Source organism: Apis florea, unplaced genomic scaffold (assembly GCF_048593485.1).
Source record: "Apis florea isolate Af1SG1 unplaced genomic scaffold, ASM4859348v1 contig_3564_pilon, whole genome shotgun sequence".
Taxonomy (NCBI): Eukaryota; Metazoa; Arthropoda; class Insecta; order Hymenoptera; family Apidae; genus Apis; species Apis florea.
This window is the reverse complement of record NW_028256782.1, coordinates 281,234-295,606: the sequence shown is the minus strand read 5'-3', so window position 1 is coordinate 295,606 and position 14,373 is coordinate 281,234. Positions and strand designations below refer to the sequence as shown.

Here is a 14,373-nt window from a genome sequence, read left to right as displayed (position 1 = left end):
ACCGGGGCCGGAGGACCGCGAGAAGTTGGAGGCTTCGTCGAAGAACCGATTACATCGAGGATCCGCCGTTTGGGCCCCCAACTTTCGACCGAGGGATTCAACGGGGAGAGCCTATTGTTGTGCTTAATTTACCGTTAAATTGTTTACATCTCATTAATCGCCGGGAAGAACCTGCGGGCAGACCGTCATGATCATCGATGCACGTCAGTCATGGACTGTGGGCATCGCTTTAATTTCGAATTGACCACCATGGCCGCGCACCACCGTGGCCCCAATAAGAACCGGGGGCGAGAGCACCATCCTCCTCCTCCTCCTCCTCCTCCTTCTTCCTCGCGCGTCTCTTGTTTCATTCTGTGCGTTGAGGGGGCCACGCTCGCTCGCTCGAGTTCGCTCTCTCGCACTCTCGATGCACTCGACTGCGCGGACGACAGTGGAGCAATATTGGAATTCGAGCCTGACTCGACCGGTTCGCTCGTTCACTGTCAATCGAGTGTGCTTCGCGGTAGCGACACACGCGACCACGTTATTCCGACGCGTCACGGTTCACCGATACGCAACATCCACCAACGTCTACCTCGGATATCTATTAAAGCAGCGTTTACCGTTCGTTTACGTACCGAGTACAATATTTCGTGTAAGATCAACGATAGCCGGTCGAGAACGACGCTTCTGTCTCTCGTACAAGTTTACAGGTTTCCCGGGTGTGAATCGTGTCGAAGGAATTAGACAAGTAACGTCGTTAAGATTCGCCCCGGGAATGCGAAGGCTCGGCCCACGATCAACCTGTCTTCCTCGTTGTGCGATACGCGAGTATGAGTGAGCGGAATGGTAACACGGAGGTACGTCACGTGGTTAACGCTCAGAAGCTTCGAACAGATTTAATTGCAATGGGTGAACGTTCACCGATTCAAACACAGGATAGCCAATTATTTCCGGAAGGCCTTGGCTGCTTTAATGTAAATACTTGAGATAATGATTAGGGAAATGGTATGGTAAGACCGTTGAGTCAAGTCTGTTGGAAGTTAGGAACAGAGAGAATCCCTCGAACAGTGTAAAATACGAAACCGCTTGATTATCTACAGTCATATTTCTCGCCGCTTTCGTTTTTGTTAACGCATTAGTAGACTCGAGAACCGCGAACACGCTATATGATCGTAGTATAATTTCACATAATGAGAACTCTGGTAACCGATCGGTTAAGGGATACAGCGTACTATCTACACGGAATCTCGTGCTATCGACTTTCAATAAGGTTGATAAAGTCAACCGCACGGACACCGAGTGCGAGACACTATCCGACGCCTGTAAAGGAGATGCAACCCGCGAATAATTCACCCGTTATCTATACCATCTACCGGCTGGTTAAGCAATTTCTCGAGAACGTCGATATAATACCGTATATACGCGTTACGCCGTACAGAGATACTCGACGAATCACGTGCGCTACACGAAATTAGAATGTTTTCGCGTGTTTAACGTATCTTAACGAGTAACGCGCACAATTGATAATAATTATGGTCAATTTAGCGGTTCAACAAATTCTAATTGCACGCATGATGAAAGTAAACAGCGATTAACGAGGCAAAGCATATACTAGTAAGCGTTATCAAAAAGACTAACCTGTTAGATGACTGCCAGTAAATTCGAAGTCGTCGTCTTGGTCCCAATGTTTCAGGCTTAGATTCGATAACGACGTCGCGTTGGCGAATTCCAAATTTGCGAAGTGCCAATCCAATATTTGACGGTCCTTCGAAGAAAGATATACGTCACTATGAACAGTAAACAAAAAATTTATATACCGATAAGAATCTTTATCTACGATGCATCGCATGAGAAAACTTACCTAGGAGGGGAGGCTTCCAATTCTTGTAACTTTGCCTCGATTTCTTTCTGCTGTTCGGAAAGTTGATCCCATTCCTAAGATAAAGAATTAAACAGGATATACTTGATATATACAGAATATATGAATATGAAAGATATTCATGTATAAATAATTGATACTATACCTTGCACGCATTATGAAGATCGCGTAATTTTGAACGCAATACGAATTCTTGCGTTATATCACGTGTTTGTAATTTACTTTCGGTCATTTCTTTATATTGCTTATTTAACTCGACCAAACGATCCATGATCGCTATCATCTATGACGTATAGGTGCTATTAGTATTTTCTAATAATTTTTAGATAAGAATAATTGAGATACTCACCCTATGTTGATTGGTGATAAGTCGGCCTTGGAGCGATAATACGGAACGTAGATGTGCTACTTGACGTTGTTTGACACCTTGCTCTTGTAAACGTATCACCCATTCCAGTGCCTGGCCCAATGAAACCGGTCGTGTATTACCACCTTGTCCAGATCCAGCGCTACCCACATAATTGAAATCTAATTGATGTGAAAGATATGAAGTTGCTTCCAATAACCGGTTAAACTCTCTCTCTACCATTTCATCTTTATCTTTCGGGACCTACTTGCGAAAAAGTATTAAAACTGCATAAGTAATTTTTTAAACATTTAATTATTACAACGTAAAGATGTATTTATATTAACCGTTTGACCATCGCTTTCGTATAAAGGACACTTTTGTCGAATTTTGTGAAGTTCCATGTTAATCTGTTTACTAAGTGTTGTTACGGGATTCCCACCTAAACCCGTGACTACCATAGCCCCGAGATCGGCTATATACGAAGATTTACGAAATGTTGCAATTCGTCCACCAACACGATCCTATAAAATGTCAAAATTGGAAACATATATAGAAAATAATATTTTTTTTGTTTAATTTTGTTTGTTTATACATTATAATGTTGAATAATAATTACCCGTGCTTCGAGTACAATTACTTCTAAACCAAATTGTTGCATTTGTTGAGCTGCGGCTAAACCAGCAATGCCTGCTCCAATTACAATTACTTTACCTAACTTCTTCGTAGGTAATGGCTGAAATAAAAGATAAAATAATTATAATAATATTTCATGTATTATAAATAATATTTGTATAAGTTTAATTTAAGAATTGAATATATTATTACTTTAAGTCGTTTAAATACTCCGAAATTAATAAAACCATGTCTCTCTAAAAATGCATGAATTCGACGTGCTAATACAGTATCGCTATTATAAGGTGGTTCTATCGCTGGCAAAGCATTTTCAATTATCAATTGTTGTTTCGGATTTTCAAGCCATAATTGCAACTGAAATAAAAATATTAGTGAGTTTGAATGAAATTAATTTAATTTTTTATGAGTATAAATATCATACAAGTCTGTTTCGAATGTGAAGAAAAACTTTCTGAGTCTGTGGTGGACCGCCAGAAACATCTGGGAAACAAGCAGCTTCTGTAGAAGTTAATTTATCAAATGGAAGACGACTTTGAAATGCTGCCCCTTCCAAACCATTAAGTAATTCTTTTACTAAAAATGAAATACAAATTATGATATATTTTTAATTTGTAAAAAAATTATTATTAAAAAAAAAATAATAATAACACTTTATTAAAAAATATATTTACCATGAGGATCTTCATGATCGCTATCTTGATCGTCTTCTTCTTTAACTTCAATTCTTGGTGCTGACGATGTGGGAACAGATTGTGATATACTTGTATCGGATTCTTTCTTTACTTCAGGAACAACTTTTTTTTCTGGTGTTACAAGACCAGGTTTAGATTTTTCCGATGTATCTGAAGCATTTTCATCCTCTAATTGATTATATTTCTCTTCCATTTCTCTATACTCCACCTATATTTAGGTATGAATATAAAAGATTTAAAAAATTAAGGAAACAATATCTAATTATCAATTTTTGTGCAAGAAAATCTTGAAAAATATCATATAGAAATCTATCTTAACATATAGGTTAAAAATTTCTATAAGCATTTATGACTTAAAAGTTGCATAAAATATGTCTATTTTAATATGTCTACATAATATATTCGATTGTAATTATAAAAAGATAAACTTATGATTGATGATAAACTAAAATAAATAACAAATAATGACTCTAACCTAAACATAACCTAATCCACTTATTTACGACAGAATATCACTTAAGATAATCGTATACGAATTGTCCTTTATACAAGAATTCGCATCAATCTGTATCATTATATGAAAAAATATTAAGAGGGGGGAAAGCAATACAAATGTATCATAGTTAATATACAAAACAATAAATTTATTAATTAATATATTTCGCACAATATCATACTATAAGAACATATTTTTTAAAAAGTAATATCAATTATGATAAAACAGAATAGAAAAACATACCTTCGCTCTTTTTCTTCGACTCATATTGCTGCTATTTAATAATTTCCGTATCAAACGTAACCACTGCTGTGCGTAATCACACAGGTTTGTTTTGACTCTTCAAACCGGCGGCACATACAATTATGAAATCCAGAGACTACGGTAATATAGAATAGTATCGCCCATAGAAATGTAGTATGTCACTGACATCTATATTTAATAATGTTTACTGTATAACGACTGATAAGAATTTAATAGCTTAAAATTACGATTTAAAATTCCATTCAATTGTTTGTGATTCAATATTTCTCGTATATATAATGTAGCAAAGAAAATACCACTTAAAAAACGAAATACACTTAATTTTTTTATTATCTATTGAAAAAATTTTTTCGCCATCTATTGAAATATTTACATCCTATTGCTCAAATGCTTGGATATATTGCACATAAATTCTTTTATTAGAAGTACTAGTAAAATATTATTTCGAAAGCATTACAATACTTTATAAGCAATAATGATTTCATTGTATGATTTTTTTCATATCGCATAACCTAAGTGTTTGATTTTCAATAATATTTTAATTATATTTTTAACAATAGAAAGACAATGACAATCTATGTAAGACTATAAAAAAATTTGTTCATTTATTTTTAAATAAAACTGTTGCGACATATATTTTAATTTCAGACATTAAACAGATTAACATCTGTTCTTTTTCAAACTATAAGAAGTCAAAATAGGTTTTTCTTTTATTGGGTTACTGTTGTATTCAATAGGTAATTTAAATTAAAATAATGCTATTTAATTTTTTGTATTATGAAATAAATAGCTTTTGAACAAATGAAAATGAATATTTTTAAGAGTTGATGCTGATCGTATAAAAGAAATTGGTCCAGATCGTGCTTGTGCAGAATGGCTTTTAAGAAATGGAGCATTTGTTAGATGGAAAAATTTTTCTGAACAATTAACCGATTATAATGCATTACCATCTCATGGAAATTATTACATTGAAGCTATTGAAGCAAATAATGCTGGAATATGTGATGTTGGATTTCCACATTTTGGTCAGTATTATAATATTTGATTTAATAAAGCGAAATAAATTAAATATATATAATTATAATTATTCATTTAATTATTAATTTAGAGGGATGTAAATATATAAAAGATTTAAAACTTGAAGAGTGTAAATATATTAATAATAATGCTATACCACATTTATCACTTCTTCAAGATTCATTAACTAATTTAGAAATTATAAGATGTAAAAGTATTGATGATAATGGTCTACGTGAATTGAAAATACTTAAGTATGTAGTATATGTAGTAATATTAAAAACATGTTTAAAAAAAATACAATATTATTAATTTTTTGATATTTCAGAAATTTGAAACAATTAAAAATTAAAGGATTACCAGCTGTCACAAATGATGTTATTTATAAAGAACTTACTGAAGCTTTACCCAACTGTAAAATCGACATTGAATAGAGATTTATATTTTAATGTTGATTAATTTATTTTTTAACAAATGTTTCTAAAATATATGCATGATAATAATAAAATGTGTGATATAAGAAATAAAATATAAATAAAATAAAAATTGATTTCTTTGATATAATCAATTATAATTCTTTATAATTCCTTATAATTTCTTATAATTTTGCAATAAAAACGCATTTGCAATAAAATATTTAATTGAAATTAAAAATTTGAAATACGCACATTAAAACGAATCCGAATAAATTTAGCAAAATCGAATCATTCACGTTTCTTCTGGGAAAACTTTTTAACTTTTAATTATTCAAATTAAAATTTGATGAAAACAATTTCAGAGAAACTACTAATTTGAACTTACTTTTATTCAAATATTTCTTCTTTCTTTAGTAGTTATAAGCAACTTTCAAAAATTGTAACATTCACATCGAACCATTACCTAACGGCGACTAGGATGAACTAATAGATGAAAATCCAAAATCAAATTTTTTTAATTTTTCTAGTATAAAATTTAATTTGTATTTTTCCATCTTTGTATAATTTTAAATGTGCATATACTAAAAATTTCTTTTTATTTATTATTTCATTAAAAAAAAATTAATCAGAAATAACTTTATTTCCCGCCAATTTTTAGTGACGCCATATTGGCTAGCCTGTCTTGTTCAGTGTCAAAGTGATTCGAAGTTTGAAATAGTGTTTCAAAGGTGTTTTACTTTAAAAAGTAATAGTTTTAATATTTAAAAGTGTTTCTTGTATCAATATTTCTATATATTCTAACATCATGCCGCAAGAAATGAATATTTTACGCTGTTTTTCGTGTAAAACATATCAAGTAATTATTAAATGCGTAGTTTCAAAATGCGTAGCTACAACGTATTATTATCTCTAATAATATAATTGATTTCTGTTAATAATAGGTCCATATAATAAAAAAAGCGAAAAAATGGCAGTGCAAAATATGTAACTTCAAGCAGATATTTAAACAGGTTAGTTAATTCTATTTCTAACGAAAAAATTCAATCTTCAATCTTCAATGTAATATATTGTAAATATGTCATGATATAGTTATAAAAATGATAAAATAGTAGTAGATAATTATAATTTTTAGGTTTATTTTAAAGGCTCAGGAAAAGATTGTCGTGTTTTTGTTCAAAAATTAAATCTTATGAAAGAACATGAGGTTGAGAAAATTGCAGAATCTTTTGATGAATGCAATAATATTAATGATAACTACACGAGTACTTATCCTGAGCAACTAGAATTAAAAGTTACTGAGAATAAGTGGGCAAAATATTTAGATTCAACCGAAGAGATTGAATCTAATATTTTCAAAGCTTCAACTAGTAAAAATATTACATACAAAGAAAATGATGATGAAATTCATCTTAATGATAATATAATAAAATCTTCACAAAGTGAATCTATAAAATCAGATAGCGATCTTTCTGATGAAAGTGATTGTACACAAAATTTTGTTAATGATAATGATAATGAAAAAGGTTATGATAATTTTATATCAAAGGAAATAGATAATAGCAAGAATAATGATTTCCATAGCAAAAATATTACAGAAATTAAATGTAAAGAAAATATTTTTGATGATAATGAAGATTTTGACATTTCAATTGATTTCTGAATTCTATATATATATATATATATATTTTTTTTTTACTTTAAAATCTAAAAAAATTATTTTTATTATTTCTTATTATTAAAAAATTGTTTATTATTTTTTTACATAAAAAAAATAAAATATCAATTGAAATTTGGACAGTATTTTTTTATTTATTTATTTCACATGATTTAAATACATTGCTTTAACTTCAAAATCTTGAAGATATTCTCAAGACACTAACTGAGAATCTAGTACGTAACACAGACATATACTTGTATAAAAAAAAATAAAATGCTAATGGAGAAAATCTAACCATACTATATAATGATAATTATAATTAGTTCTCATTAAAAAACAACAAATATTCAAGTCAAAAACTTCTAAATTCTTTATTGAAGCAAATATATAAATGAATTTTTTTTTTTTTTTTTTTTTTGTATATATTTATAGTAACATATACATCCATCAGCATTCAATTTTTTTTTCATTATAACAGAGACTGTTAGGTGTAGCAATCACAAAAGTTTTCATATTGTTTCTATTAAGACAGGAAATTGCACAAAATGAACAATGCTAAAAGTATTTTTTTAAAATTATAACTCATACAGTCTTAACATTGTGTACTTTTTGATTATGTTTTGAATTATTTTTTTTTTTTTCCTGTCCCTACTCAAACATCCTAGTGAATGACTGGCTAGAATGATTGTAAGATATTTTGTGGCAGTCGCAATTCATATTTTGCAATATTATTGCAATAAGAAAAGAAAATAAAACGAATGGCAGCTTCGATAGAATAAACGTTTTATAAACGTATATTAGAAAATTTCACAAGAGAAAGACAATAAATTTTTGGCAGGATGATTTTCCTATTGTGTTCCGTTCTTTCGTTGTGCGTTTCAGTTCGTACCTCACAAACTCGAGTTTAATTTTCCCGTTGTGACGCGATGGACGAACTCTCAGATCCTTCTCTCCCCTTAGACAATTCCTTTTTTCTTTATAAACCTACTTGATATCGATTATTCACTTCTCAAAGAAGTATCGTGTCGCTAATTCCGAACAATCGAAGATTTTAAAATTCTAACTCTAAATCTCGTTAGGCAAGTATCGTTTCATTCGAGTTATTCGAGTATCTTGTATACAAAAAGACCTAAAGAGACGAGTAATAGTAGTAGTAGTAGTAGTAGTAGTAGTAGTAGTAATAGTAATAATAGTAGTAGTAATAGTAATAGTAGTAGTAGTAGTAAATAAATTATTATAAAAAATATCGGCTATTAAGTAAAAAAAAGGATCGTTTAGATCGTTTCCGATTGTTAATCACACGTGTACGTCATTTAATATAAGCGAAACACGTCCGATCAGACGCAATTTAATTTTGTGAAAAATATAGCATTAGAAATATACACAATATACCACAGCATTGCAGAAAAAAACATTCGGTATCTCCTCGAGTCAATTTATCTATTTAGATCATTTATTTAGTTAGATAGTCGACATGTTTTTTTTGCGATCGCATTCATTTTTAGATTGATTTCTTTCTGCAACGCGGCATACGTCGTTTTAAAGCGCGATTCTAATTTTAATGGAATCCGAACATTTTCAATTAAATATCACGTATCTTTCCTCGATTAAATATCACTAAATAAATTACATTATTAAATGCATCGCGAAATTAATATACATCTAAGGCAATGCTTTCACGCATCCTTCGACAATTTGTTCAAAAAGAAACAAACGGGTCGTGATAATAATCAGTACTGATGTCTGTGCCGACGATAATTCATCGTGTCTTGATGATGCCTAAAATTAGTTTGCCAGCTTCTGCTTCGTCTGTTCCAAACGCTGTTCGATAAAAAAAAAAAAAAGAAGAAGAAAAATGGAAAATAGAAAAATAAATTTTTCAAATAAATGGAATCCACGAATTAAGAATGCAGAGATTATTTAAGACAGATTACTTACTTCTGCAACTTTTTCCGCCTCTTATTCGGCGGACTGCTAAGCTCGCTCTCGCGAATAATTTGTAACGTCGACGGTACGAACATATCCTCTGTGCACAAAAGGGAACAGAAGAAAATAAATAGATAAGTTATTTCTTCGATTTTCGTTTCGCGTTGTGTTACACATCAATACCGTACCGAACGTATTGGCGAATTTTCTTTTCGAGATGAACCTCTGATGCTGTTGCTGCGGCAGTGCTTCCTTCGCGTTTCCAACCGTACAATCCCTTGTCCCCTTGCATCCCTTTAAATGTTCCAATTGATCGTGAAGATAGGAACGTTCCAAAGACGTTAAAGACGAAACCCTGTTCCATTGTTCGAACGGATCTGAATAAAAAGAAACGGAATTTCGATACCAATTTCCTTTCCGATCCACGCGTGTACAAGTGAACAAGCACTCACCGATCCTCAGGTTATAATAAGTGACCAAACCGGTGGTGAACTCGCAGTAAAGGAAATTGTGTGTCGCGTTAATGGTGCGAATACACGAGTACGTATTATTGTTGGCATTCATGCAAAAGCAGAATGGGCCCGCACTCCACAACGGTGCTGTGCGCCAATGATCGTTATCGTGCTCGAAACAGTTCATCTTTTCGGTTAAACACTCCTTCTCCAGTTTGGCTTTCTTCCTCAGCTTCCTCTCCTTTTTCTTCAAACGTTCCTCCTTCAACCTTCTCCTTTCCTCTCGAGCGATCTCTTTCTCGTCCTTCTTCGAGTAAGAATCTGGCTCGCAGTAACACTTGTGACGCGCTTCCAAAGGACTGTTCAGCATCGGTGGTAACCGGCGATTATTATTCGCTATATCTATTATCTCTATATCGTGGAACAGACAAGTTTCATCACCTTATATCCATCAGATAGAAAAATCAATAAATCTTAGGTACTTCGATCACTGACCTTGTCTGCTCCTCCTATCCGGGGACTCCAAAATGGTAACGTCGATTCTCGATGGTCCAAGGTTGTTGGTCCTATTCTTCTGAACCTTTGGAAACCTCTTATTCGATGAGACTGTAATCGGTATAGTCACAGACGTGGTGGTCACAGCTGGGAACGTAGTTCTCGAACGTCCTCCTTCGATAATAGTCGAGGTCCTGGTGAACGATGGCGTCGTCGTTTGCGACTCCGTCGTTTCACTGGACGTCTCTGACCCTGTGGATAGTATCGTTTGCGCGTTCGTCCCCACCGTATTTTCTTTGGTAAAGTCATTCGTGACTCCGGTCACGGTCTCCCTGTGAATCGTGGTTTCCTTCATTGTCGTCGTAGGAACGGTGGTCGTGTACCTGGTTCGATGATACTGAGACCTGGACGCCGCGGTTGTGACAGTCGTCGTCTCGATTGTCTCGCTCACATTTACAATTGGCACCTCGTCGTGCACGCTATTCGTGAAAAGAGTATTGTTCCTTCGGTGATGGTGGACCTTCCTTCGTCTCTGCGCCTTGTCATCCTCCACTTCCGTCCTGTTACCAACCGGCTCTTTTGCCTTCTGACGACGAGGCGCTTTCTTTGGTTTCGAAGTGGACGATAACGAAGTTACGCTGGATGTTGATTCGCTCGTGGTGGTGATCGTATCGGTATCGCTACTTTCCGTGGCTTCCGTAACGTTAAGAAATCTAGATTTATTCTCCTTGGTGGACGAAACGACCCTTTCTTCCGTCGCTCGATCCTGTTTCACGGTGGAACGAACGGTGGTCGCGCTAGGGTTAATAATCGTATTGGCGTGTTCGTGTTTCTTGTGATGTCGATTCACGTGGTTTCTCGAAGGATGATGATGCGGTTTATGAGAGTCTTCCGCGCTTTTGAATCCATCCTCCGGATCTTTCATAACGTGAGGTCGCTTGGTCATCAGGTGACGGCGAATATCCTGAGAGAAACACGTTATTTTAATATTCTAGAGAATGCGCGTGCCGTCGATACTCACTTTTAATGTCTCCAACTGCATCCTCATTTCTCTGATTTGCTGTTCGATCTCTCGCCTCGAGTTTCTCCATTCGTTCGGATCCTGGTACACGGTTTCCGAACAATTCACTCCTCCTTGCGGGAGGACGGAACATTTTGGTGGGAAGGTTCTTCTTGGCTCCGACTGGCGTTCTTGAGTCGCCTTTAAATAGAAATTACTCGTCCGTTTCGATTGTTGTATAAAATTTGTAAAGCTAGAAAGATTACCTTTAAATCGTCCAATTCCTCTTCGATGCTCTCCATTATCTTGGTCACGTGTTCAACGGTGTCCTTCTTCGTGACACTCCTCCGTATCCTCCTGTGTCTTCTAACCACGTCCTCGACGTTCAACCGGCCTTTCACCACTTTATCCAAGCTGGGATCGAAGTCATCGATCGAGTATTCCGATTCGTTCAAATTATCGAACTCGAGTTTCTCATCCTCCGATGTTCTGTTATCGAATCTATCCCTGAAAGAGCATCCATCACCGTGGAAGAAAATACTTCTCGTAGTTATCTACATTCGAGCATCTCCAACGACTTTCTAAACTTTTCCTACCTAAAGATCAAGTCTACGTATTCCTTTCTCACATCGTTCGCAAGACTGTCCAATTCCTGGAAGAAATCCTCGTCGTCCTCCTCGTCGATCGCTCGCCGATCCCGCTCACCGTCATTATATCCATCATCGTTCTCCTCTGTATCTTGGCTGGCATCTTCGCTCCCTGCTCCCGACACGTCTCGTTTGCCTGTGAGAAAAATCGTAAACCATGATCTCTCCACAACCCTATTAACCTTCTTGCCGATGAAAACCATTTTTAGGCTACAACAGGCCACAATCGATATTTTTATCTCGATTTGAAAAATGTAGAGGAATGCATTTTTCAAATATCCAATTCAAACTTCATTCTAGAAAAAGTAGATAATAAGTAATAGATGCAAATAGAGAAATGATATCGCCCTTTCGTTACTTCTCCGCTGCATCGTCAACGGCCGCGTTTACGCATCACAATTCGAGTTGCTTTGACGGTGTTCATTGAAAGAATGATACGATACCTTATGCAGAGCTATGGTCGCTCGTAATAGCGAAAGGGTTAAATTTAAAGAATCTTCGACGAAGTTTTCGACAGACATTTGTCGAGAAGTCGATATCAATAATAATAATCGCGAATATACGAAATTGAAATATTAAACTTACCTCGTCTAGCAAAGTATCTGGCCACATCCGTGTACACATCGGTCGGCCTTCTATCCCTGCCAAACCCTGCGTATCGATGCACGTAATCGTAATCGTTCGACTCCAATCTGGTATAAACGACCCCGTTCGGCGTGAAGCAAGCGCATTTCTTCGACATTCTCGGCGGAGGTGCCGCGTATTTGCACTTGTGCCTTCTCCATCTGTGCCCATCCCTCTCGCAACGCCATTTCTGGCCCGGGATACAATTCGTCTGGACTTCAGGCCGCGAACACTCGATGGCCAACCGTTCGTGCTTGGTAGAGAAGGTCGAGTGTACAGGATAGACCCTGTTGTCCAGATGCGGATCGGAGCCTGGAAGATCATTTTTAATAATTGTTATAGAAGAATATTTGTAAAGATCTTCGCGGTTAACCGATATTTTTCTTACGCGATATCTTATCCGATATAATCCTGTTCCACAAAGGTGGAAGAAGTTACGTACAAAAGGAGAGTTTATGAAGGAAACGAGCGCGCAATAAAATGGAATTAAAGTCGCGCATAAGTTGGGTCGAGATTTACGCTCGAATCCGGATTCGATCCCCGATAATCCGGATAGGGTGAATAAAAATTCGTCCGAGCGTAATCGCGAGCTTCGATTATCCTCGTCCAACTGGAACAGCAACGTGGATGTTCTTTTTTTCCATGTTGCGAGACACGACTGTCGAAACTCTAATTAAAACTTCACGCTTCGAGAGAAAGATATCGATCTTAATCGCTGGAATAATCGGTTTTGCCGATGGCTCGATGAAAAGTTGATCGATCGAGATATCGTGGCGAAAGACGCGAGAAAACAAGACGGAAGGAACAGTTTTTTATTTATCGTAGAAAAATTCTCGGTTAAATCTCGTCGTCGTTGTCGTCAATACTCCATGTAAATCCACGGCTCGAAGTAATTTATTCATTGAAAGATCGGATCATAATGCGAAATTGCAGCTCTCCAACCGGAGAGCAACTTTATTGCCGCGAAAAGGTCAGCGCAAAATGGTATGCCTCCCTTCAGGCGAAATTGCGTCCCGGATAAGGCTTCATAAGAAGCGTAAGAATTATTATTCGATAATAATATCGAATAGAGAGAGAGAGAGAGAGAAAAAAAGAGATATTACTCGATTCATCGATGATCGAGTCTTCGAAATCCTCGTCCTCCGATATATCTTGATCGCTTCCCGTATCGTTCTCGAAGAATCGATGCTCCGATTCGTGCTCCGTATCCGGATCAGCCGTGTTGTCCTCCTCCTCTTCCGGTGTCGCGTTCGAATGCTGTTTAACCAATGCCGTTTGATTCTGTTTTCTCGCTTCCCTCGCCTTCGATTCCGCGATCGATTCCGGGGTTTCACGACGCCCCGAAGACTCGATCAGGAATGTGTCCGGCCACTTAAACTTCGATCTTCTCCCGTGTTTGCTGCAACACGCGCACACGCGCCTCTTTTGAAAAAATTTGAACACTCGAGGATGTCATAAAAGTTGTCCGAGTCCTTATATTTTTCGATGCTTCATTCGAATTCTCAATGATAATTCTCGTTTAATGCGGGATTTGATCCGGGATTGTGTAATATCCGGGGTATGAAAAATTGGCAATATACTCACTTCTGAAAAAGTTTCTTAAAGGAACGACCGTCCATCTGCGGGGGCGTCTCGACGCCGGCTATGTCCAGAAACGTCGGCGCCAAGTCGATGTTCAAAACTATGTCGTCTACTCTGCAACGTCATATAGGATGCTTTATTGTAATCCAATATTGCAGCACAATACCCTCCCTCCCCTTAGGGCCGAATACCGAGCTCCATTCGGAGGCTATCTCGATATTTCGTCCTTCGTATCCCCTACCTTTCATCTTTTTCCTTTTATC

General features: G+C 35.9%; 4 protein-coding genes across 4 annotated transcripts in view; 2 read left to right on the top strand and 2 right to left on the bottom strand.

Moving 5' to 3' along the window:
* Positions 1-4,535, bottom strand: part of Su(var)3-3 (lysine-specific histone demethylase Su(var)3-3) — a 96,129-nt gene extending 91,594 nt beyond the window's left edge. The window contains exons 1-10 of the mRNA XM_012487843.3: positions 4,275-4,535; positions 3,515-3,743; positions 3,265-3,416; positions 3,036-3,197; positions 2,827-2,943; positions 2,555-2,731; positions 2,211-2,471; positions 2,007-2,144; positions 1,844-1,917; positions 1,621-1,769 (exon numbers count right to left, since the gene is read on the bottom strand). Of these exons, the coding sequence (XP_012343297.1) occupies positions 1,621-1,769; positions 1,844-1,917; positions 2,007-2,144; positions 2,211-2,471; positions 2,555-2,731; positions 2,827-2,943; positions 3,036-3,197; positions 3,265-3,416; positions 3,515-3,743; positions 4,275-4,298 (1,483 nt within the window). The 5' untranslated portion in view covers positions 4,299-4,535. The remainder of the gene's footprint in view (positions 1-1,620; positions 1,770-1,843; positions 1,918-2,006; positions 2,145-2,210; positions 2,472-2,554; positions 2,732-2,826; positions 2,944-3,035; positions 3,198-3,264; positions 3,417-3,514; positions 3,744-4,274) is intronic.
* LOC105735798 (ATP synthase subunit s, mitochondrial) lies at positions 4,438-5,876 on the top strand. The gene is made up of 5 exons (XM_012488076.2): positions 4,438-4,874; positions 4,944-5,032; positions 5,118-5,320; positions 5,404-5,566; positions 5,641-5,876. The coding sequence occupies exons 1-5, from the start codon at positions 4,863-4,865 to the stop codon at positions 5,744-5,746; spliced, it is 573 nt and encodes a 190-aa protein (XP_012343530.2). The 5' UTR covers positions 4,438-4,862; the 3' UTR covers positions 5,747-5,876.
* Positions 5,877-6,406: 530 nt separating this feature from the next.
* LOC105735583 (MRN complex-interacting protein) lies at positions 6,407-8,029 on the top strand. Its single transcript, XM_031917032.2, has 3 exons — positions 6,407-6,584; positions 6,670-6,738; positions 6,861-8,029. The coding sequence occupies exons 1-3, from the start codon at positions 6,534-6,536 to the stop codon at positions 7,386-7,388; spliced, it is 648 nt and encodes a 215-aa protein (XP_031772892.2). The 5' UTR covers positions 6,407-6,533; the 3' UTR covers positions 7,389-8,029.
* Positions 7,512-14,373, bottom strand: part of Sulf1 (Extracellular sulfatase Sulf1) — a 67,476-nt gene continuing 60,614 nt past the window's right edge. Inside the window, exons 7-17 of the mRNA XM_086913990.1 lie at positions 14,114-14,224; positions 13,633-13,928; positions 12,491-12,841; positions 11,855-12,041; positions 11,525-11,765; positions 11,280-11,459; positions 10,259-11,222; positions 9,764-10,174; positions 9,500-9,688; positions 9,324-9,411; positions 7,512-9,206 (exon numbers count right to left, since the gene is read on the bottom strand). Coding sequence (XP_086770116.1) covers positions 9,116-9,206; positions 9,324-9,411; positions 9,500-9,688; positions 9,764-10,174; positions 10,259-11,222; positions 11,280-11,459; positions 11,525-11,765; positions 11,855-12,041; positions 12,491-12,841; positions 13,633-13,928; positions 14,114-14,224 — 3,109 coding nt within the window. The 3' untranslated portion in view covers positions 7,512-9,115. The remainder of the gene's footprint in view (positions 9,207-9,323; positions 9,412-9,499; positions 9,689-9,763; positions 10,175-10,258; positions 11,223-11,279; positions 11,460-11,524; positions 11,766-11,854; positions 12,042-12,490; positions 12,842-13,632; positions 13,929-14,113; positions 14,225-14,373) is intronic.